This window comes from Balaenoptera musculus, chromosome 19, assembly GCF_009873245.2.
Source record: "Balaenoptera musculus isolate JJ_BM4_2016_0621 chromosome 19, mBalMus1.pri.v3, whole genome shotgun sequence".
NCBI lineage: Eukaryota > Metazoa > Chordata > Mammalia > Artiodactyla > Balaenopteridae > Balaenoptera > Balaenoptera musculus.
In genome coordinates this window covers 50,222,133-50,245,387 of record NC_045803.1, presented here as the reverse complement: position 1 = coordinate 50,245,387, position 23,255 = coordinate 50,222,133, and the positions used below count along the sequence as shown (strand labels likewise).

The following is a 23,255-nucleotide window of genomic DNA, read 5'->3' as shown; positions in this document are numbered from 1 at the left end:
TGTCTAGTTCTCATGTCTCTTGTGCTAGGGAAACATTGGCTTTCTCAGATCTATAGGGATATAGCTTTCATTAAGTTTGGGAAAAAACACAACTGGCCATGATTGCTTCAAATATCTTCTTCCCCCATCTATCCTCTTTTTTTTTTTTTACAGAATACAATCACAAATCTATTAGGCTACTTGAAATTGTCCTTCAGTTCACACTGATAATCTTTTCTTTCTCTAATTCTTTTGTTTTTTTCTCTCTGAGTTTTATTTTGAAGTTTCTATTGCTAGAGTTCCATGATCACTAATCTTTTCTTCTATGATGTCTGATCTGGAGTCAATCTCGTCCAGTGTATTTTTCATCTTATACACCATAGATGATTTCATCTCTAGAAGTTCAACGTGGGCTATAAAAAATATATATATATGAAGCAAGACCTTCTTGAGTACTCTCCCTGATGCCCCATGAAATATGAATTCTCACTGGGGAAAAAGACATTATTCCTGGCCCTGTGTAAGTATCAGGCAATGTTCCCTTTAATGCTTTTGGTTGGTTCTTTGCCTTATTTGGGGTAGTTTGCTTACAGGCATATAATGATTGTGAATATGCAAGAAGGACTGTCTGCTGATCTTTGGGGTTCTTGCTAAGTGCAGCTCTTTCCTCTCCAAAACTCTGCCCTGTATATGCTAGTCATGGTGGTCTGCACACTCTAGCTGCCTTGATCTCCCTGGACACTCAGCTCAATCATCCAACTCAAAGAGTTAAAGGTTTCACCTGGGATCCCCCTTGTCAGAAACAAGCTGGGGCAATCGTAGCGCTAGCTTCGTTTCTCTCCCTCTTCTCAGGGATCACTGTCTTTTGTCACTTGGTGTACAATGCCTTGAAAATAATTTTTCCATGCATTTTGTCTCATTTTGTTTGTTGGTTTGTTTCAAGTGGGTGGGTAAATCTTGTTAATCCATCTTGTCTGGAACAGAAAATATGCTTTCCAGCATCTTATCTAGTCTTATCAATGAGCCTTTGGAATAGCTAACCCCACCCCCATTTACCAGAAGAAGATGAGTTTCAGACAGGTAACGTAAGTTCTCTAAGCTTACACAGCTTGTGATCAATAGGGCCCAGATTTCATCCCAGATTTTTCTCTCGGAAATAGTTGTTTATACGATTTCACGTGCTCTGCGTTCCCTTCACTTAAAACGCTCTGCGGTGGTAGGAGAGGGGTTAGGCTTGAAAATAGGCCACAAAATACTGTTTGGAACCCTGTAGGCCGGTTCCCTGCTCCTTTAGGGTGTGAAAATTAAGTCAGGGTGGAAATTTGAACACATGGTTCAGACACAGGGACTACACAAGTGACAGTCATTTCTTCCTTTCTCATAGCAAACAGTCTTCTAGCTCAGTGGGTCTCAAAGTTGAAAACAAACAAATGAACTCTTGACTGGGGAGGATACACAAAGTTCTGAGTTATGAAGAATGATAAAATTGAGAAAATAAAGAAAAGATTGAAAATTAATATACTTAATTCCTTGCCCGAGATTCTGGCATGTGCCCCCAGTGAGAACCATCAACACGTAGAAATAAATTCTTCCAAGTGGAGAATTTCATACTCTGAGTGAAAGTATACAATTAGTTTTTACTTTCAGCACCCTCTTTTCTTCCATGGATATGCTCACCTCCACTCACTGTGGGTCAGCTGAGACCTGGTTGACCATATGATGCAGACCCAGCCAACCATTAGAACCACTTTTCTCTGACTGTGGCAACTGGCTTAGTCCCATGCCCCAAGCTGAGTCATTCCAAGTTCTTCCCTAGGACTTCGTTCATCTAGGGCTGAAAGAAAAGGGGTTTTGTCTTTGGGGATACAGAATTAGAAGGCATGAATCAGAATTATCTGGGAGCCATCTCCTAAACCATGCAAAGAAAGCTTGTGTGCAGTAGGAGTGAATCCGATGAGACACAAGAGAAACACAACCAAGAATTAGAGTACAGTGGGGATGGGGGCAAGACGTCAGAAAAATGTAGGTCATCAGAGTTTAATCATTCATGATCTCCACATCCCATAGCGCTGCAGCCAGTACTTGGACTTCCCAGTTACATGATCTGATAAATCCTATCTTTTTAAATTGGTTTGAGTTGGGTTTCTGTTACTTACAACCAAGAGAGTCCTGGTGAATAAAGAGGAAGTAATTTACCCAATGTCAAGCTTCTGAATTAGTAGGGGGGCTGGAATGAGAATTCTACTCATTCTATTTCAAATATATCAGGCAAGAGAGAGAATTCAGGACCCTGTTTCTTTACATCACGGTGAGCAAAGGCTGCCGCATGCACAAAAACTACTGACAGTTTTTATTATTATTGACATGTGCGTGTCAGAACCATAAAAGCTTAGTGTCAGGCCCATCCTAAGGGTATTATATGACCGTTCCGCAACCTGTGAGGAAGATCTTGTTATGGTCTCCCTTTTGAAGGTGAGGAAATGAAGGTTTGAGGAGGTTAAGTGCCTCAAATCCAGAACTGGTTAGTGTCAGAGCCAGGATTCTCAAATGAAGGCAGACTGACTTCCAAGCCATGCTCTTGACGGCTGTGCTGTCTTGCCCCTGAGCCTGTGTATCAAAATCCTTCTGCTTGAGTATCAGGTGACATCAGGAAATGATCTTTGACCAGTCTCTGACAGCATAGTATGAATTTTCGTTCTATATCAGGCGCTTTCCTCCACATTTCTCCCTGAAGGATGAAAGAGCAAGAGGAAGCCGCACATCAGAGCAGAGGAGGAGAGAGACACAGGATTGCTCCCCCTCTTGTAAAGCTGTCTTCTCACAGTTCTTTATCCAAATGATTCTTCATCTGATGCTTGCTACATTTAAGAGAGTGCTGGTCAAGGTTGCTGAGAGTGAATTCTGGTACACAAGGGAATATCCTTAACATACCTTTCCAAAAAGCTGTATGATCCCATCTCAGGTGCCGTTCTAGCAGAATTTAGATGCCATTCCTGCTGATCTAGTGAATCGGAAACAGATCGATGTGCTTTTCCTTCAGTGACACCGAAGCACTTATTTTACAAAATCCTCAGTTGTCCTGATCACCATATGAGAAAAGAAGAGCCCAAAGGGAAAACACTGAGGCTGGCGCCATCTTTGCAATGTTCTGTATCTGAATATGTACACAACATCCATGAGTCAATAATATGCATGTCACTCGAAGTGGACCAATGCCTGTTTGGACAAGTGAGACCAGGAAATAATTTTCCTTATGGCCATTTTTCATTTGAAATTGTTGTTGCTGTTGTTGTGAAAAAGTTAAGTCAGCTTTTAACCATCAGTGAGGCCAGATCTAAAGAAAATGACACAGAAGCCTCTGGCATTCACTGCAGTGGCTTTTGGCTTTATCAGCAGTAGGGTTTAGACAAGTCCTGCTGGGACAACCGAGGAGAACTCGGTCGGGGCTGCATGCTTAGACAGGGTGGGGCTGGGAAGCAGTCACAGAAGGCCCACCCTGGGTCTGGGCTATGGGAACGATAAACACAGAGTAGACTCCCATGTCCTAGGGAGGAAGAGAGCATCATCAAGCTCTTTGGAAGAACGGAACTGCAGGGTCTCCTGTGGCTTTGCTGTCACCTCATCCCCGAGTTCATCGTCACACGTGTCTTTCTCAAACACCAGATGGTCTCTGCCTCAGAGCTGGCAAGCTAAGGCTGCTCCTCTCCCAGTTGGCCAGTACCTACAGGCTAGAGTTCACGGGAAGAAAGTGGATTTGGAACTGAGCAGAGTGGCATACTGCCCCAAACCTGCTTGGGTAGCTTTACTCAGCAGTTGGTGAACAGGGAGCCATGAGTCTCGTACTGGCCCTGCTGCTACTGCCCCTGTAAATCTGGGCAAATTCAATGACCTCCCTGAGCCCCAGGAGTCGCATCTAAAAATGAGTGGGTACAGCCTAAAGAAACCTGTGAGATTCTCTAATGAAAACAAGCCATGATTCTAAGAGGGAAAGGACCGTCCAAGAGACCACTGTCCTTTTGGGCGTAGAATCTTCCGGAGATTCAAAATTCCCCATGTTTGTTCTCTACCCTCGGGTTGGAAGTAAAGGGACGGAAAGTAGATGAGAGGGAAGCATCAGAATCCCTCAGGACATATTCAAAGGACCCTGCCGTACTAATGTTTCCTTAATATTTGTCTTTAAACCAATTCACTCTTTTTTTTCCACAATAAAAGTACTTAAAAAGTAATCCTTATATCATTTGCCATAATAAGAATTGTTAAACATTGTATTATTTTCATTGTATTTTTTTTTCAATCACCTTCTCATGAGACACTGTTGCCAGCCAAAGGTTCTAGCCCCAGGCTTGTTCTTTCTTTAATGCTTGCTAATCTCTCTTTTTAATGGAGAGGTATTAAAAACCTCCTAGTTCCAGGCCAAAATATTTCCCCCTGATGTAACCAGCAAGTGAGAAAGTGAGTCCCTTTTCAATTCTGTTCAGTTCTTGAGATTTCACTGCTATTGTGTTCGTGCACTTCCGAAAATCATCTCCAGAACTATCAGTGGCACCTGGTTAGCACTTTCTGCCCTCGGGAGTGGGGAATGCAGGCTCTCCCAGGCCTAACCAGAAGTCCAGTTAAACAGTTTAATCCTTGTTAGGGTGAAATCAGTCCTGGCCATGAGAGGGATTTCCTTGCAAAGGGCAGGATGCTGTACTTTTATCGCTGTTTGCTTTGGTGGAAATTTTTTTTTTTTTAAGAGATTGGAGTTTATTTGTTTATTTATTTATTTATTTTTGGCTGTGTTGGGTCTTCGTTTCTGTGCGAGGGCTTTCTCTAGTTGTGGCAAGCGGGGGCCACTCTTCATCGCGGTGCGCGGGCCTCTCGCTATCGCGGCCTCTCTTGTTGTGGAGCACAGGCTCCAGACGCGCAAGCTCAGTAATTGTGGCTCACGGGCCTAGTTGCTCCGCGGCATGTGGGATCCTCCCAGACCAGGGCTCGAACCCGTGTCCCCTGCATTGGCAGGCGGATTCTCAACCCATGCGCCACCAGGGAAGCCCTGGTGCAAATTTTATACAGGCCTTCTATAAAAATTAATTATTCTCAGACAATACCTGTCCTGCCCAGTACTTGCTGCAGAGCAGCAACACAGAAGCCTCAGCAACTAGGACCAGGATTTGGACAAGCCACATCCCTCTAAACCGTTTTGGCAAGTCGTCAAGCTTCTTGAGAACTGGTGAAGTTTATATTCTTACACACCGACTGAAATCAGGCTCTTCCTAATCACACAAAACATCCATGAGAAAGTCCACACAGGTCGAAATGTGACACACAGCACTAAAACTTAAAGGCAAAGAGGTTTGATCGAAAAATCCCTGTTTTTCTTTCTAAACAGTACATCTTAATATCGGAGTGTGTTGACGAGCACTGCTAACTGCGTGGATACGGCAGGAAATGCTGCTGGCGAGTGACGAACTGCAGGTGAACAGGGACACGGGGATCTGGGTCTCAGGGCCGGGGCTGCTTCCAGACCAGGGGCTGTCCAGCAGATCACAGAGGCTGAGGTTGCATCATGAGGCATCAGGGTCCTGGTTACGGGGCTCTGTCGTCCTCTGCGTGTCACACAGGTTTTCCATTTTCTTTATCAGGCAGGATGTCGTAGTGGTGGTGGAAGGAGCACTCAGTGAACCGCCTGAACTGTGGAGCTGTTCAACTCATCATCTCATTTAAACCTTATCGTGATCAAATTATGTAGATCTGGTGATTCCACTTTTACATTAAAGACTGAAGCTCAAAGAAGTCAAGACGCCTACAGTGACAGAGTAAGTTATGAGGGGGGGAACCCAGTCGTCAGAGTCAGGCTTGCTCCGTTGTGTTTCCTGAAATCTTCAGCCCCTGTTTGCCTCTATGATTGAACCTGCCTTTCCCATCCCTCCGGAAGCCCTTCCTCCTCTGCCATGGGTGCTTTGGTTCTGTGGAAGCTCCAACTGGAGCATTTTCAGTACAGAAATGTTATGTTTCAAAGACACTTATATCCTTCTTACACACACACACACACACACACACGATCTATTTGGAGGAAAGAGTTTACTAGGGTTCCTTAATGGAACTTTGAATAAATTATATGGGACATTTTTCTACCCATAGTAACTCAGAGAAATACATGCCATTTTGAAGAAGATTTAGAGCTAAAAAACAAAACAAGACAACAACTAAAAGAACACAACACAACTATATCTTTGCTAGAGAATACCTACTGAAGACAGAAAAAGAAAGCTTACTCTAATTTGACGATTTAATGAGGGAGTTTGATGTTACATATGAAGTTCAATTGCTATAATTTGTCATGATGCCCTAGAAGAGTTAGGTGATTCTGGCTACATTTACTATTTCTGCCGTTTAATAAGTTTTTATTGAGCACCTACTGTGTGCCACACACTGTACCAGGGATACAGGTGTGAATGAGCATTAGGGAAAAAATACAAGCTGTGATGGGAGTCTTTCACAGGGAGCTTAACCTTGTTTGCAACTAGAAAGAAGACATGATTTTTAAGCTTGCTTCCAAGGAAGAATATACGCAGTGTCAGAAGTTCCCAACTTAACAAAAATTGTATCAGTATACCACCAAACTCATTTAGAAATAAAATTCAAGTAGGAAAAAAAGCTTCTTAAATATAGCATCAGTTCTCTCAACCATTTGATAATAGATGTCTAATCTGGGAGAAAATTAAGGGTGTTGCCATAAATCATTTATTCACTTGTTTCCTTTTAGTGGTAAAATATTGTAACAAAATTTGCCCTTTTAACCATTAAGTGTACAGTGGCATTAATTACATTCACAGTGTTGTGCTACCATGACCACTATTTCTAAAACTTTTCCATCACCCCAAACAAAAACTCTGTTATAATTAAGCAATAACTTGTTTTTTCTTCCCCTATCCCCTAGAAACCTCTGAATCTATTTTCTTTCTCTATGAATTTGTCTATTCTAGATATTTCATGTAAGTGGAATCATACAATATCTGTCCTTTTGTGTCTGGCTTATTTCACTCAGCATAATGTTTTCAAGGTTTATCCACATTGTAGCACGTGTCAGAACTTCATGCCTTTTGATGGCTGCATAATATTCCATCCTATGGATCTACCACTTTTGTTTATCTGTTAATCTGTTGACAGACACGGGTTGTTTTCACCTTTTGGCTATTGTGAATAATGCTGCAATGAGCACTGGCATACAAGTATCTGTTCGAGTCTGTTTTCAATTCTTTTGAATTGTCTTTTCAATTCTTTTTGGAATTGCTGGATCTTAATTCTATGTTTAGCTTTTTGGGAAACCACCACCATTTTCCACAGCAGCCTCAGTATTTTACAGTCCCATCAGTGATGTACACAGGTTCCAATTTCCCTACACCTTCACTAACACTTATTATTTTCCATTTTTTGATTATAGCCATTGTAGTAGACATGAAGCGATATCTTTGTTTTTGATGTGTGTTTCCCTAACGACTATATTGAGCATCTTTCCATGTGCGTGTTGGCCATCTGTATATCTTCTTTTGAGAAATCTCTATTCATGTATTTTGCCCATTGTTTAATTGGGCTGTTAGTCTTTTTGTTGTTGAGTTTTAGGAGTTCTTTATATATATATTTTAATATATAATATATACTGTAATATATTATATTATATATTTTAATATATATTTGGATATTAAATCTTTATCAGATATACGATCTGCACATTTCCCCCACATTTTGCAGACTGTCTTCTCACTTTCTTAAGAATGTCCTTTGGTGCATGAAAGTTCTTAATTTTGATGACGTTCCATTTATCTATTTGTTGGTCATGTTGCACATCTTTCTAGAGTCTGTATTAGTTTGCTAGGACTGCTGTAACAAAGCACTTCTGGCTTTTTGTTTTGCCATAACAGAAACACCTTCGGTTTCCTTTGAGAGCTCTCTCTTTGGCTTGCAGATAGCTGCCCTCTTGCTGCCTCTTTACCTGTTTTTTTCTCTGCACACACACATCCCTGGTATCTTCGTGTGTCCAAATTTCCTCTTCTTATAAAGACACCAGTCATATTGAATAAGGGCCCACCTATACAAACTCACTTAGCCTCCATTACCACTTTACGGATTCTATCTCTAAATAGGGTCACATTTTGAGGTACCACCAATCCATCCCATAAGAGAGTCATATCTATGAATCCATTGTCAAATCCCATTCGTTGAATTTTGCTTTCAACAAATACTTATTGACTGCATAGCCTACGGCAGAGAATGTGCCAGGAACTACATACATAAGACAGAAAGACTCCTGCCCACATGAAGCTCACTTTCTTGTTAAAGGAGACAGAAAATAAGTAAATAAATAAATAACATTTGACATTTTAATAAACATTTTTATCACGGGACTTGTAACAAGTCCTGCGATTAAAAATAAAATAAATATTAAAAAAATTTAAATTAAATGCCAGAATATAATAGGACAGAGAGTGACTGAGGGAGAGAGAGGGTACTTAAACTGAATGATCAGGGAAGCCCCCTCTGAGGAGTTGATATTTCAACTGGCGCCTGAATGATTAGAAAGGACCTGTTATTGAAAGACCTAGGAGAAAATTCAATCTTAACTGCATTGAAAACCACACTCTTAAATCCAGACCACTTGCTCATAGTAGCAGAGGCAAGATTTGCACCCACGTCCCCCAACTTACTTTTGAAACAAATTGTATTGTGCAATTCAAGATTAATCAGTCAAGTTTGAACGACTCAGTAGTTTATCACTAGTGGGAGAAAAGGTAAAGGGTAAAAAGGGATGTGATTTCTATTTATTTATGTATCAAAATTTAAAGAATCTTTGGCAGCCGTGAGAGTGTAATCAAATGACATATTAACTTGACCAGTATTTTGACAAGCTGCCCTGGAATGTAGGTTCCCAGAATTACTTAAAATCAATAAACAACATTCCTTGCTGGGGAAGGTGGCAGGCACCCTGATCAGCTATCCTGGAAAGGAAAGCAATGCGTGCATTCCAGGCTGGCCGAGGGCTGGCCACGTTAGGATTTCTGGGTGGCCAAGGAGAAACAAGAAGATGCAAACGCATGGTCTTTGGTGAACTCGCCTGATGAACATCAAAATGACAAATTGACTCTTATAGTCCCCAGTGCCTGATGGCAAAACACAGTGGGAGCTCAGTGTACAAGTCACACTGAACTCTTGCAGGATTGCGAGGAACCCAGCCCAGCTCTCAGAGTCCTTCTGGACCCCAGACCAAACTCTCTTCCTTGGGAAAGCACCGCCCAAAGAAAATCTGCCCCAACACACTGTCTTTTCTCAGAATGCAACTCCCAGATCGTTGCATTTCCCAGCACAATCTCAGCACACTACTGTCTATAAAATAGATAAACAACAAGGACCTACTGTATAGCACAGGGAACTCTACTCAATATACTGTAATGACCTATATGGGAAGAGAATCTCAAAAGGAATAGATATATGTATATGAGTAACTGAATCACTTTGCTGTACACCTGAAACTAACACAACATTGTAAATCAACTACACTCCAGTGTAAAATCAAAAAGTAAAACAAAATAAAATACAAAGAGTAAGAGAAGACCCTTCTCTAGGGAGAGAGTTTATTTCTGATTCCCTAGGAATCAGTCTTATTTGCGCTCTTTTCTAACTTGAGCAGCAGAGACAATGTTTCTTTGGGGTTTTGCTGAGCCTTAATCACCATGAACTCTACCACCTCGCTTCTTGCCCCAGGCAGAGTGTTTTAATCCCAGCTTCATTTCTCCAACCTTTGCACATAGCATTTTGTACACTCAGGGCATTTTCCATATTCTGCCTCCTTTTTCTGTGGGTTTTTTTCCTTTATTACTCCTCCTCAGTTACACGTCTCTGTATATAAGGGCCATGTCTTATTCATCTTTGCCTGTACCACCACACCTACCGTGCTTGGAACAAATGCTTTCTCCATAAATTTTTTGTTTTTTTAAATGGCAGACAAATTCAGTGAGTTTTGAAAGCTGTTTCACTGTTTGCCTTTACAAATTGAGAGCTGTCATTGTGGGTTTCTGCATAGCTGTCATAAGCCAACTCTCTGATAAATGTACTAGGTGGATACTATAGAAAAAAAATGATGTAAGGTTGCCACATCAGAAAATCTAATTGCCCTATTTCGAAAGGAGAGGAACAAAACTAAGTAGAACCATTTTGTTTTTAATTTACCAACTGGGGAAATTGATATAACAAATGTCTACTGTCTAACCATCTACAAGCCACAAATGTAAGACTTGATGGGACAAAGACAAAGAAAAGAGTTATTAGAACAGCTCATTCGAAAAATGAACAGTATATATAATGCAGGTGTAGTTTTAACCAACACATCTGTGTGTAAGCGGTAGCACTATAAATTATTTTAAACATAAATAGTAATATACATTAAAAGGAGTGAGAATACTCATTTGCATAGACCCAGTTCTCTGTGTCAGGGGAATTCATATCAAGGAAATAATTCAAATAGATAAAAGGCAATTCTTTACTAATAGAGACAAGATTTTTTTTCATATCTATATAAAAATTAAATTTACAAATTATATAGTTGTTAGACTTTCAGTATTTTAAGATCAGCATTGTAATTCAGGCAGCTGATGTATCAAACTTTGCTTACTTCTACCACTAGAATATGAAACAGCACAAACTGGGATATGTTTTGATACTAGTTTTAAAATGCAACTGTAAAGGTATATCAGTGATTACCAATAGCCAAAATATGCTGGTCTGAAATGAAACTTCATGGATCTGTCTTCTCACAGCAAAGAAAAGATCAAATACATTTTTGTGGAAACTTTCCTAGATAGGAAAAAAAAAAAAGTGGAAACTTTCCTAGATAGGAAAGAAGATAGTGCTCACATGCAGCAAAGCAGGTATCTTCCTTCAGGGCTTGTGAAAACAATGCTGAGATCTGAAAATTCATTAGCATAATTTTCCATAACCTTTGAATTTTCTTAGAGACTAGGAAAGATGCCATTAGGTTAGAAACACCCAGTGTTCTAAGAGGGGGACTATTGAAGTCACTTCTAGAAACCAAATAAATGACTTAATCTTTTGAAAGAGAAATAATCTTCTCTGAAGAGCCTAGTGCCTTTTATTACATTGATGAGCATTTACAAATGTGTGTTGATATTAAAAGGCAGTTTGTTTTTGTGCCAAAATAGCTCTACATACATATGAGTGGTTTTCCTACGAGGCTGGTGAGTCAGGGGACAAATGCGAACTGGTGTCAGAGAAGGATTTGATAAAGTTGCCCCGATGGTTGTGTGTGCAGGGTTATGACATGGGAACTAGATGATGGGACCCCTGAACACAATCATAGATGACTGAGGAGGTTGATTGATAACTTCTTGTCAACTTGGTGGGAGGTCTGCAGCAGCGTGACGTGGGGATCACTCCCTGACTCTGTCCTGTTTGTCATTTTTTTATCAGTTACTTGGGTTCAAAGTATGCTTATCACATTTTCAGCTGCCACAAAGTGGGGAGGGGTTGCTAATAGCACAGATGACAGAACCAAGGCACAATGAAATCAACAGGTGGGAACAGTGTCCGAAAATGGAATGCAAATAGGGAGAAAAGGAAATCTTGCTTTGGGGGCTAATAGTAAAATCAGTAAGTTTACCATGGGAGACATGAGACTTGGTGAGAAAGCAGGGAAAAGAGGTCTGATTTTTTTTTTTCCCATGCATTTCCAAATCAAATAGGGATCTTTGAAATCATGAAGACATTGAAATTTTAAAAATCAGGGAGTTTATGTCATGAAGTCTGATGGTTCTACCTTCTTTTGCATCAGACTACCCCTGGAGTACTGTGTGTAGATGAGAGCCTCGCATTTCAAGGGGTTCACTAAAAGAAATAGAGAGAAATCAGAGGAAGGTCAACAAAAGAGTGAAAGGGAACAGAAAGCCAACGGTACTAGATTGTTATTCTGTGCCTGGCACTGTGCTATGCTGGAAACTTTATATTTTATTTCTCCAGAGCCCTATGACATGGGCTGTGTTCATCAATTTATAGATGAGGAGACTGAGGCTTAATTTAAGGAAATTGTTTACAGATTAAAGGGTAGCAAAGGGCCAAATTGAGATTTGAATCTAGGTCTATAAGTTGCCTAAACTTAAACTGCTTTCTCCTCCAGAGAAGCCATCCAAATTCATTGAGGACACAAGCATTGTCTACATATATTTTAAGCCTTAGCATATGGAAGAGGAAACAGACTGAATTATGTGGGTTTCCAGACATAAGAACTAAGGCATTTGGTACAATTTCGTGGAGCAACTAATTTCTGCTTAATTTAAGGAAGAAGTGTTACTGAGAATTATCCCACCATGCAAAGATCCGTCCACATAAATCTTGAATTTCCTTTTACTGGAATAGTTGAAGCAAAGAATAGAAGGTCATCTATCATGGATATGTGGAAAAGATTCCTCTCTTTCTGAGCTCAGAGACCTGCACCATCCTTTCCAACACAAAAAATTCTGTGAGTCAATGAGCCAAGCCCACAAGAAATTCAACTATATTCAGAAAGGACCAATTTGCCAACTTCTCTGCTTTAGTACTTTTGAGCTTCTGCTGTTTAATCCCATGTAACATTCCAGATTGCTGGCATTTCTTTTCCAGCCCTACAACTCACTGGCCCTGTGACCATAGATCAGGTTACCTAACCTTTTCAGTATCATTTTCTCCACATGCAAATGGGCATGATAATACTGCCTTCTTCAAACGGTTGTGCAAACATCAAATAAGACATTCATTTTAAAAAAATGCTAAGCACCATTCCCAGATCATAGCAAAATCTCAGTCAGTGTTAATGATTGATAGTAACAGCATTGTGACTGTAGTTGTGATAAACAGAGTGACTTACATTTTGTTTTTCTTTTCTATTGTTTAATTCTTCGGCAAGGATATGAAGCTGCTCAATGAGGCAGTTAGAGGCTCAGATGGCCCAGAGTATCCGAGGGGCTGCCTTTCCTATTACTCCACTGCACAGTTTATCTTAGAAAAAAGCCAGCCCCTGGCAGAGTGTCAGCAGGTCTGGGGAGGGACCCAGACATTGAATTCCACTGGGTTTCAGGACATGAGTCACGGACCAAGAACCCCTTCCATGGGCACCTTTTATCTTCTTGCTATTTTTGTTCTTGAATGTCTTTTTGATCATTGACATTTATATGTGAAGCATGTTCATTTTAACACATTCAACTAGTTTGGAAGTATGTAAAATACAAAATGGGAGTCCGCGCTGCCATGTACTGACCCCGGACCCCCAATCCCCAGTGCCCACCTCCACACGTGCGCACATCCCCAAAAGGAGAGCTTGGTTGAGAACTTGATGTGTTATCCTTCCAGATTTTTATTTTTCCTTTTCAACCACAGAGTTCCCACTTTCCTATTTCATTTATATGCTCAACGATCGTGAAGTGTTGCCACTTTACATATGGCCATAAGGATCAGAGCGGGCTATTCTCCCACAGACAGTAAGTAGCCATTAGGGTTGGAACTCTGCTCTAAATCTGCTGATTCTTATCCCAACAAAGGCTGCCTTAAGGTTGTTTAAACCAGCCTTCTGGCTTATGGCATAAAGAATCATCAAAAAGATTATGCAAGCAAAATTGAATTCATTAGTATTTGCTTTGAAGATTTTACATTGAAGAGACTACTAATTTATAGAACTCCGTAGAGAAATAATATAACCAAAACCTTTATCATCCAAGAATGTGTCATAATTATTTTCTTTAAAATGTAAGACAAAGAATAACACTTAAATTTTTAAGAAGCGATTTAGACATTTTGATATCTTATGTTTAGAATAAAATATGATTTGATAGACCCTCAATTTCTAGTTAGTTTAGTCTTTTCCTACCACCAACTTGTGGGAGGGGTTCAAAACACTGCAATTCAGGGGAAGAAAATGTTTATCTTTTTCCATAATGCTTCCTTTTTTGGGAGTTGTTTATTTAATAATCAGAATCAGACTCTTTTTTTTTGCTGGCTTGGGAAGTGGCTACCAGTTTCGGATCCATTCTGATTTGATTAATTGGACCGCAGAGAAGATACTGGAGCAAAACTGACTAGAAGTTTCCTTTTTTGAAACTAAACATTTGTGCTTTGCTGCATTTTTTTGCCTGTATACATGAGACCACAGTGTTATATGTTCCTAAGTCCACTGTTGAATTGAGAACATTTGGGGTTTTATTTTGTGATACCTTCTCTTCCTGATGGATAACTTTTTGAATTTTAAATTCAGTGCTCGTGGTACATGAAATTTTCAGACTCAGGCTGACATGTCTGTGACAGGTCCTTGGTGTAGCTGGCGGCCCTTTCATATGTCACAGGATGCCATGTGGTCAGGTTATACAGACCAGAGTTTCCCAGGCAACCGAGTCATGCCCTATGGGGATTCCTTGGGGAAGTTGAAAAAAGATGTCAGAGATGAGAGGTCTGGAGCCACCACGTCTTAAAGCCATTGTTTGCTTTCTTTTGTCTTCTTCCCCGCATTCCCCATCATTCTACCGGAGTGCATTGTGGGAAATGCATTCCATCACTGGCACTCCAGAAACTTCTTGGGGACACACAGAATTTTTTTTTTTTAATTTTATAGATTTGTGCTTTAAACTAGTAAGATATTCACAATGGATAAAATCACTTTAAAGTGAAGCATTGTAACGTGAATCAAGGTACATAAAATCATTGTAACGTGAATCAACTTACATAAAAATAAGTAAATAGCTCAGGTGATACACAGATTTGGGGAGAAAAAAAGAAAAGAAAAATTATGAGGTTGGCAGAGAACAATTGGACTCAGTTTCCAAAACTTCTATCATTCTAGTTTTTCTTTTTCTTAGTCCTTAACGACAACGATGGATGATACCTAACACTTTATTTTCCTTCGAATTCACAAAAGTTTCATATCTATCGATGCCTATCTGTGTAACTGTATGATCGTCCTTGAATTTTTTTTTTTTTTTTTAAACATTGGTTATCAATATTTACTTGGTTTCTTTTTTTTCTTTTAACTTATTTATTTTTGGCTGTGTTGGGTCTTCGTTTCTGCGCGAGGGCTTCCTCTAGTTGCGGCAAGCGGGGGCCACTCCTCATCGCAGTGCGCGGGCCTCTCACCATCGCGGCCTCTCTTGTCGCGAAGCACAGGCTCCAGACGCGCAGGCTCAGCAATTATGGCTCACGGGCCCAGCTGCTCCGCGGCATGTGGGATCCTCCCAGACCAGGGCTCGAACCCGTGTCCCCTGCATTGGCAGGCAGACTCTCAACCACTGCGCCACCAGGGAAGCCCTGAATTTTTTTTTCAACAAGGAGGAAGAGTTATTATTTGTTGACTGGAGGGAGAGAGAGACCTACAAAATTGCCTCCTGGTTCATGTCAAGAGAGCTTAGTCTGGAGCCTGATAAGCCTTTTTCTCATTCCCAGCCTCATCATTCACTAGTCAAGTGGCCCTGGGGAGTTCTTTGACCTCTCTGTGCCTCAGTTTCTTTCTCTGTACAGATTTTTTTTAAGTGATGAGCTTGGGCACAGCAACTGGCATAATCCCTTCTTGTACATATTACAGAGTAATACTTCCTTAGAGAATAGCCTCATAACAAAGGTAATCTAATCTGTCTTAAAAAACAAAATCTTGCTAGGTTGAAATCAAGCCTCAGTTTTTTTGTTTGTTTTTTTTTTCCAATTTCTTCAAAGAGGATAGAGGCTCAAAATAAATGCTCAAGGTTACTGGATGGAATGCAAAATTCAAACACTTTTTCCCCCACCCCCGCCTCTATTACTAGAAAGTGGATCTCGCAAAATAGTCCTTTGAGAAAGGGGATTGATTTACTCCTGTAATAATTCCAAAGATAATATTAAGAGTCTTTTCTGTGCCATGCTCAGGGCAACGATCACTAAGGTTTGTTGCTCATTTGCTATGTACGAAACATTACATCACATAATTCTCACGATACACATGTGAGATTTGGACTGCTTTCTCCCTGTTTTACAGATGGAGGAACTAAGGCTTGAAAGGAATAAGTAACTTGCTCAGATGACAGAACAGTTTTATCCCAGGGCAATCTGCCCTACTCTCATTTTTCCCCCCTCTCCCTCCTCCTCTTCTTTCTTCTTCATGTTATTATACAAACCTTGATGGAGCCCTTGCTACATGTGAGTCACACATATTGGAGTCCCTCCAGGGTGGATCTTGAGACCTATTGTCTTCTCATTCTAGACTCTGTGGCTTCAACCCTGAGACACACACATGTGAGTCACTTCACATCACTTCACGTTTTGATATCTCCAGCCTGGATCTTTTCTCTGAGATCCTACTCCAGGCATGCACCTGTCAGTCTCAAGGAGAGGCCAAACTCAACATTTGAAAAGCTTCCTTCTTTGTGTCTCACCTCTCACCTCACCTTGTCTCAAACTAAATGCTCTTCAGAGATGCCACCTCACTGAATGGTATGCCCATCCCCCTAGCCGCGAAGCCAGAAACAGCACTCGTTCCAAACACTTTTGTCTCCCTGCCCCCAGGATCGGCTCTTGCCAATGCCTGTCACTTCCTTCCATGTCTCTGCGTCTCCACCTTCACCACCCTGGCCTCCCGACCTCATCTCTGGCCTCCACAACAGCACTGCCGTCCTAATTGTACCCCCGACCCTTGTTCCTTCCCGGTCCATCCTCCGCACCTCAACCAGAGCGGGATTTCTCCCAGCGCTGATTTCCTCATGTGGCCGCATCCCTGTCTTCAAGCTTTTCAGTGGATGCCATGGATCTTGTAATGAAGACCAAACTTTGAACATCCTTCCAGGCCTCTTTTATGCATCCTGTCTCAGCACTCTCTGCCCTTTGATCTCTGCGTGTCGGCTACCCTGATCTTCTGTCGATCCCTTAAATGAGCCACCTTCATCCAGATGCCTTGACACGTGCTGTTTCCTTTGCCTGAAAAGCCACCTGCATTCCAAAGTTTACCGACATAATGTCTATATTCCCTTTATACCTCAATAAGCAGAGCTTCTTTGCTGAAGCTTTTCTTAATCTCCCATACTGGATCAGGTCTGTCGATTTCATTCAAAGCATCTTGAATAACTGATGCTAATATACTTGTCTCTGTGTTTGACTAGTATCAGTTCTCTTGGCTAGAAGATGAGCTTGTGAGAACAAGGACCATGTCTCTTCAATTACCATGATACCTTCCCATGCCAAGCCCAGAGCCTAGAACATAGTAGTAGCTCAATAAATATTTGAACCAATATGCTGTGATGAAACGATTATGACATAATTAAACTGTCTTGTGTTCTAGTTATCGGTGAAAACACAATCTCTGTTTCTAGAGCAGGGATTCTCAGACTTTAGTGATGATCAGAATTACCTGGAGATCTTGATAAAACAGTGCTCGGTCCCATCCCCAGAGTTTCTGATTCAGTAGGTGTGGGTTTGTCCAAACTTTGCCTTTCTAATGAGTTCCCTGGTGATATTGCTGCTGCTGGTCTGAGGACCAGGCTTTGAGAACCGTTGTACTACCCCACATACATTTTTAGAAAACAATCACTACATCAGTGTATTCCAAACATTTTTGAGAAATCACCCCTTCTTCATTTACTGCACTATGTACAGCCTTGGATGCTCTGGGAGATGAACAGGTTTGCTCTCTGCTTAGTCATTTCCAGTCCTGGGAGAAGCTTCATACTTCAACCACTGTGCCTGGCGTTGCTCAGGGATTCAGTATCCAGCAGGGATTTGCTTTTTAGCAGGACTCTCCTGATTCTCAACAGGGACAAATGCCTGCAACTGACACTAAAAAGGAGAGGGAGGTTGGGGAGGCTTAGGTTTCAAACATCTTTCAGTGAGGAATTAGTTTTAAAGAGACACACAACAATAAAGCATACTCTGAGTCCAGACACCATCATTCACAGCAATCTTACCCTCTGCAACTGGCTGCATGCCAGCTTGGAGCCAGGTGCCTTTGTTGGATCTGAGTCAAGTGCCCTGCGGCCACCTACAGAGCACTCAGGTAGGATTCTGAAAGCCCCTCACCTCCATCCGCTCTGCTTGATTACTATTTCAGGTCCCACCAAAGGACTCCCAGCTGGCTGGCCAGGATCCAGCGGCTCAGACTTGCCCCTCCCGTCGTACGAGCTGCCCTGGGGAGGATGAGCGGGGTCGGCAGGGAGGAATGACGATTAGACTGCCTCTTTGCTTGGAGCTCACCTCAGAGAGGTATTGTTTACACATGATGAGTTTATAGCTTATTATCCTGGGCCTAGTGTCTTCGGAAAGAAATAGGAGGGCCAGACAATCGAAGCAGAGATACAGGTTTTAATGGGAAGCAAAACGGCATGATAGACCGTTCTGGGGCATGGTGGGATGGAGTGAGAGATCACCTGCACACGGAGAGGGGCAGGTATCACATGTCCTGCAAGCAGGTGAGCTCACTGGTTCTAAGCTAGCACCACAAACAGATGCTCGAGTTCAATTCCGAGGGCAGGCAGGTGACACGCCGCTTGCCCAAAGGGCATGTGTTTGAGGACATGCCTGTCTAGTTGAATCGAAGACAGATTTGTGGGTGTTTTATTAGACATTTAAAAGTACCTAGCATGGTGGTCATGAGAATGCATCTCACAAACATTCAACTCCAGGGAAGGGACCCAACCAAGAGCCCAGCTGCTCTGCACCGAATTCCCTTGCTGCCTTCATGCCAGGCCATTTCCTTGGGCTGCTTTTAACCAGTGGGTGCAGCAGTGACACGAAGCAGGCCCATTCCTAGGAAACACAAGACGCCTCTGCTGGCTGGCTTTGGCTTGAGGCCTCTTCCATGGCCTTCTGGAAACTTCCTTAGATTGCACAGAAGTCTGAGATGCTTCCACTCAACCATCCTTCCCTCTGTCCTTCTCTTGGGGTCAGACCCACATCATGGGCTGATGGGTTTTTCAGACATCCTGGTCCCTCCCCGTTTCTTCTTACAAACATGACCCCTAATATCCTTGCGGACTTACTCCTTCTCAGAGGATCCTGGTAAAATGAGAGGGCGCAGAGGAAAGAGAAACAGTTACTGAAAAGGGGTGGAGTGAGATTCTAAGAAATGCAGATATTTCTTTTTTCAGTTGGTCCAGGCTCTCCTCCTCAGTATTGTTTACCAGGATTCTCTCTCTGTTTTCTGCCATCCACTGTCTCCCCTCCCCAACACACAACACACACACACGCACACACACACATGCATACGCATATGCTCACACACATGCTTGTTCTCCTAAAAAGGGTCTGCAACAAAGGTTCATCATCCCTGGGGAATAATTTGGCATTCAATATTTTCTACAGTCATGGCCACTTTTTAGACTTCCTGTCTTCTCTCTTACCTCAAGTGACAGTCTAGCACCTCTCAAACCACCCACCATAGCAAAAGTCATTTTCAAGACTCTAGCCTGAAAGCCTATTATATTCATGGAGTCATTAAACACAAAAAATGAGATCATATAAATAATCTTTATAACAGCCCTAGGAGGTATACACTATGATTCCCAATTGCTTTTTACCTGGTAGGCAATTGTGTGTGATCGTTAGGAATCAGGAAACCTGAGCCAGATCCTGTGTTGCCTCGGGAAAGTTACTTAACCTCTCTGAGCTTCTACTCTATCATTTGAGATAATGACATTACAGAGTTATTGTGAAGATTATAGAAGATAATATTAGATATGTGAAGAGTTAACATAGGACCCTACTCCCTTTAATGCTCAGTAGGGTTGACTATTGTTATCACAAAAATAGTTATGGTGAGGAAACAGGAGCAAGTTTTCCAACCCTTAGCACAAGGTATGATACATAGACAGTACTTAATAAATATTTGCTAAATGAATAACCTTTAAGATCAAGGTTTCTCAACTTTGGCACTGTTGACCTTTTGGACAGGATAACTCTTCATTGTGGGGGTTGTGTTCTGTGCACTGTAGCATGTTTAGCAACATCTTGGCCTCTGCACAATAAACGCTGGTAGCAACCCCTAACCCAGTTATGACAACCCCAAAAGTCTCCAGACATTGCCAAATGCCCCCTGGGTATAGGGAATGACCCCGGTTGAAAACCACCATTTAAGATAGAATTGACATAGCCCCTAGATCTCAGAGGCTCAAAGTCCAATAGGGAAGCCCTCCCACCTTATTTTAGTTTTTGATTTAATTTACTATGCCGTGACAGAGCAAAATACTGTAACCGAGCAGGACCCTATGGGGCCTTCCTGGGAGAGACCTCGCCCCCATATCCTCTGCTGTAACTCCTCTCTGAAGTACCTAGATAATAGTATCTGATGCACATTCCCTGAGTTGTTTTACAGATGCTAAAACCACCACCAAATGGAAGATTTAGCTACCTGATGATCATGAGCACGTAGCCCCCAGACCTACTGGCACCTAAGTTTTGATAACATTAACCCCTGTGATGCCACCCTGTTACCTCACCATCAACTAGTCAGAGAATTGCGCACGAGCTGATCGCATACCCTGGGATGCCTCTCCCTCACCTGGCCTTTAAAAATACTTTTGCTGAAACCCATCAGAGTTCAGGGTTTTAGATCACGAGCCACCTGTTCTCCTTGCTTGGTGCCCTGCAATAAACACTGCACTTTCCTTCACCACAACCTGGTGTCAGTAAGATTGGCCTTACTGCGTGCAGGCGAGTATCCCCAAGTTTGGTTCGGTAACAATACTGAGTGTTTAAAGATCAGAGAGAAGGGTCATCAACCCATTTGGAGGGGTTGGGGATAGTTTGAAAGGCTTCCCACTGAGAAATCTGAGCTCAGGCTCAGGCCAATTATGGTCTATTGGATCAGCCTTTATACATGGACCCATTCGGTCAGTTGGAACTAATGATGAGAAGATCTGGCTTGGTTTCACTCCTAGCTCCATGGTTGAGCGAATGTATTCTAGCTTTTATATTTTAAAAGTTAACAACAGGGACTTCCCTGGTGGTCCAGTGGTTAAGACTTCACCTTCCAATGCAGGGGGTGCGTGTTCGATCCCTGGTCGGGGAGCTAGATCCCACATGCCTCACGGCCAAAAAACAGAAACATAAAACAGAAACAACATTGTAACAAATTCAATAAAAAGACTTAAAAAAAAGTTTAAAACAACAATAATTTTTTATCTTAAGCCTAAAATGATGATTCCTATTTCTTGCTTCTGAGGGAAACAGCAGTCTTCAGAACCATGAGGAAATCAATCTCTTTCCAGCGTTTCTTCTTTTGTGGAGACTAGGTAAGCAGAAAGGAGATCTGAAACATCAGTGCTTTTGTTACTCTGTTCTACTGAAGAGTAAAGCAAGGCATGAATGACCTTCTAATTTGCAAGAGTCCATTAATGAGTTATTTGATATGTTAAGATAGGCCTGGACTGGGGCGGAAGCTAAATTGTCCTGCACAAAAGGTAGGGGAGAAGGAAAGGCAGAGAGAGAGAAGTCTTTGGGTTTAGCGAGATCGCACACAACCTGGTGGGTGGCCAGGTGACTTGTAAGAAAAGAATATCTGGTATCACTTTAAATCAGCTTAGACCTCTGTGATGTAAACCCCTCTGATGGTGGTGAGGGTTGTACAACATTGTGGATGCACTGAATGCCACTGAATCACACACTTCCAAGTGGTTAAAATGGTAAATTGCATGTTGTGTGGACTTGTGATGCTTAATTTTCTGTGTCAACTTTTTTTTTTTTTTTAATTTATTTTAGGCTGCGTTGGGTCTTTGCTGCTGCGCGCGGGCTTTTCTCTGTTTGCGGCCAGCGGGGGCTACTCTTCGTTGTGGTGCGCAGGCTTCTCGTTGCGGTGGCTTCTCTTGTTGCAGAGCACGGGCGCTAGGCACGAGGGCTTCAGTAGTTGTGGCTCGTGGGCTCTAGAGCGCAGGCTCAGTAGTTGTGGCGCACGGGCTTAGTTGCTCCACGGCATGTGGGATCTTCCCGGACCAGGGCTTGAACCCGTGTCCCCTGCACTGGCAGGCAGATTCTTAACCACTGCACCACCAGGGGAGCCCTATGTGTCAACTTGACTGGGCTAAGGATGCCCAGATAACCCATAAAACATTATTTCTGGGTGTGTCTGTGAGGGTGTTTCTGGAAGAGATTAGCATTTGACTGGGCTTGAGCTGGGACATACACTTTCCCTTGAGCTTGGACATCAGCACTTCTGGTTTTCTCAGGCCTTTGGACCGGGACTTAGACCACTGGCCCCTGCCTGGTTCTCAGGCCTTCAGGCTTGCACTGGAATTGTGGCACCGGCTTTCCTGGGCCTCCAGCTTGCAGATGTCAGATCGTGGGGTTATGAACTGGTCGACTGGACACATGCCAGGGTCCTATCCCAGGCCAAGACCCCTTGTCTTGGCCAGGGAGGTTCATTTTCCGCTTGGATTCGCACAGCCAGTAAAGAAACCGATGCTGAGACTGGGACAGCACAATCTTTATTCAACAGCCAAAAAGGGAGAAGCAGGAACTTAGTTCGCAAATCAACTTCTCAGCCCAGTTCGGGGGGAGACACCAAATATATTAGAGGGTCGAAGTAAAAGGGGGGCAATGGAAAGAGTAGGAGGAATATTCATGAGTTGTCTGAGAACCTGGGTATGGTTTGGACCCAGAACTGAAGCAGTTCTCCTTTTCAGTCCTTACATGGGCTTTTCTGTTGTTGTCATGGCAATCGTCAACATCAACTGTCATGGCGTCTGTGGGTGTGTTATTTAGCATATGCTAATGTATTACAATGAGCATGTAATGAGGCTCAAGGTCGACTGGAAGTCAAATCTTCTGCCATCTTGGGCCTAGCTGGTTCTAACCAGTTCTTATGTTTTTTCTCTTTGCAGCTTCATCCTGAAACTTAGATAAGAGCAATTACTTTCCATTTGAGGGAGGGGCAGGGGTATGATTCTCGGGCAACAGGCTTGGTAACAGTGGGGCTTCTCAGCCTCCATAATTGGGTGAGCCAAACCCAATCCCTCATAATAACTCTCCTATGTATCTACATGTGTCCTATTGCTTCTGTTTCTCTGGAGAACCCTGACCAAGATGGTATTTTTCCACAATCAAAAATAAAAAGCATTTGGGTCCCCAAACTTTAGTGGAAACTGCTGCACACACAAATGCCTTTCTTGAGTGGTTTTGGGCAAAAAAGAGGTGCTGTGTTCCGTGTCTGGGTTGATGCAGGACAGAGAAGAGGAGAGAACGGTGGAGTAGGTGAGAGCCGGGGATGTAGTGAGTTTGGGGAGAGCCAGGGGAAACACGAGAGGCAGAGTCTAGAAGTC

At 42.4% G+C, this 23,255-nt stretch overlaps 1 protein-coding gene across 1 annotated transcript in view; it reads left to right on the top strand.

Annotated features, from left to right (window-relative positions):
- The first annotated feature begins 5,608 nt into the window (after positions 1 to 5,608).
- ADAMTS18 (ADAM metallopeptidase with thrombospondin type 1 motif 18) overlaps positions 5,609 to 23,255 on the top strand; it is a 185,827-nt gene continuing 168,180 nt past the window's right edge. The window contains exons 1-2 of the mRNA XM_036832341.1: positions 5,609 to 5,613; positions 5,711 to 5,777. Coding sequence (XP_036688236.1) covers positions 5,609 to 5,613; positions 5,711 to 5,777 — 72 coding nt within the window. The remainder of the gene's footprint in view (positions 5,614 to 5,710; positions 5,778 to 23,255) is intronic.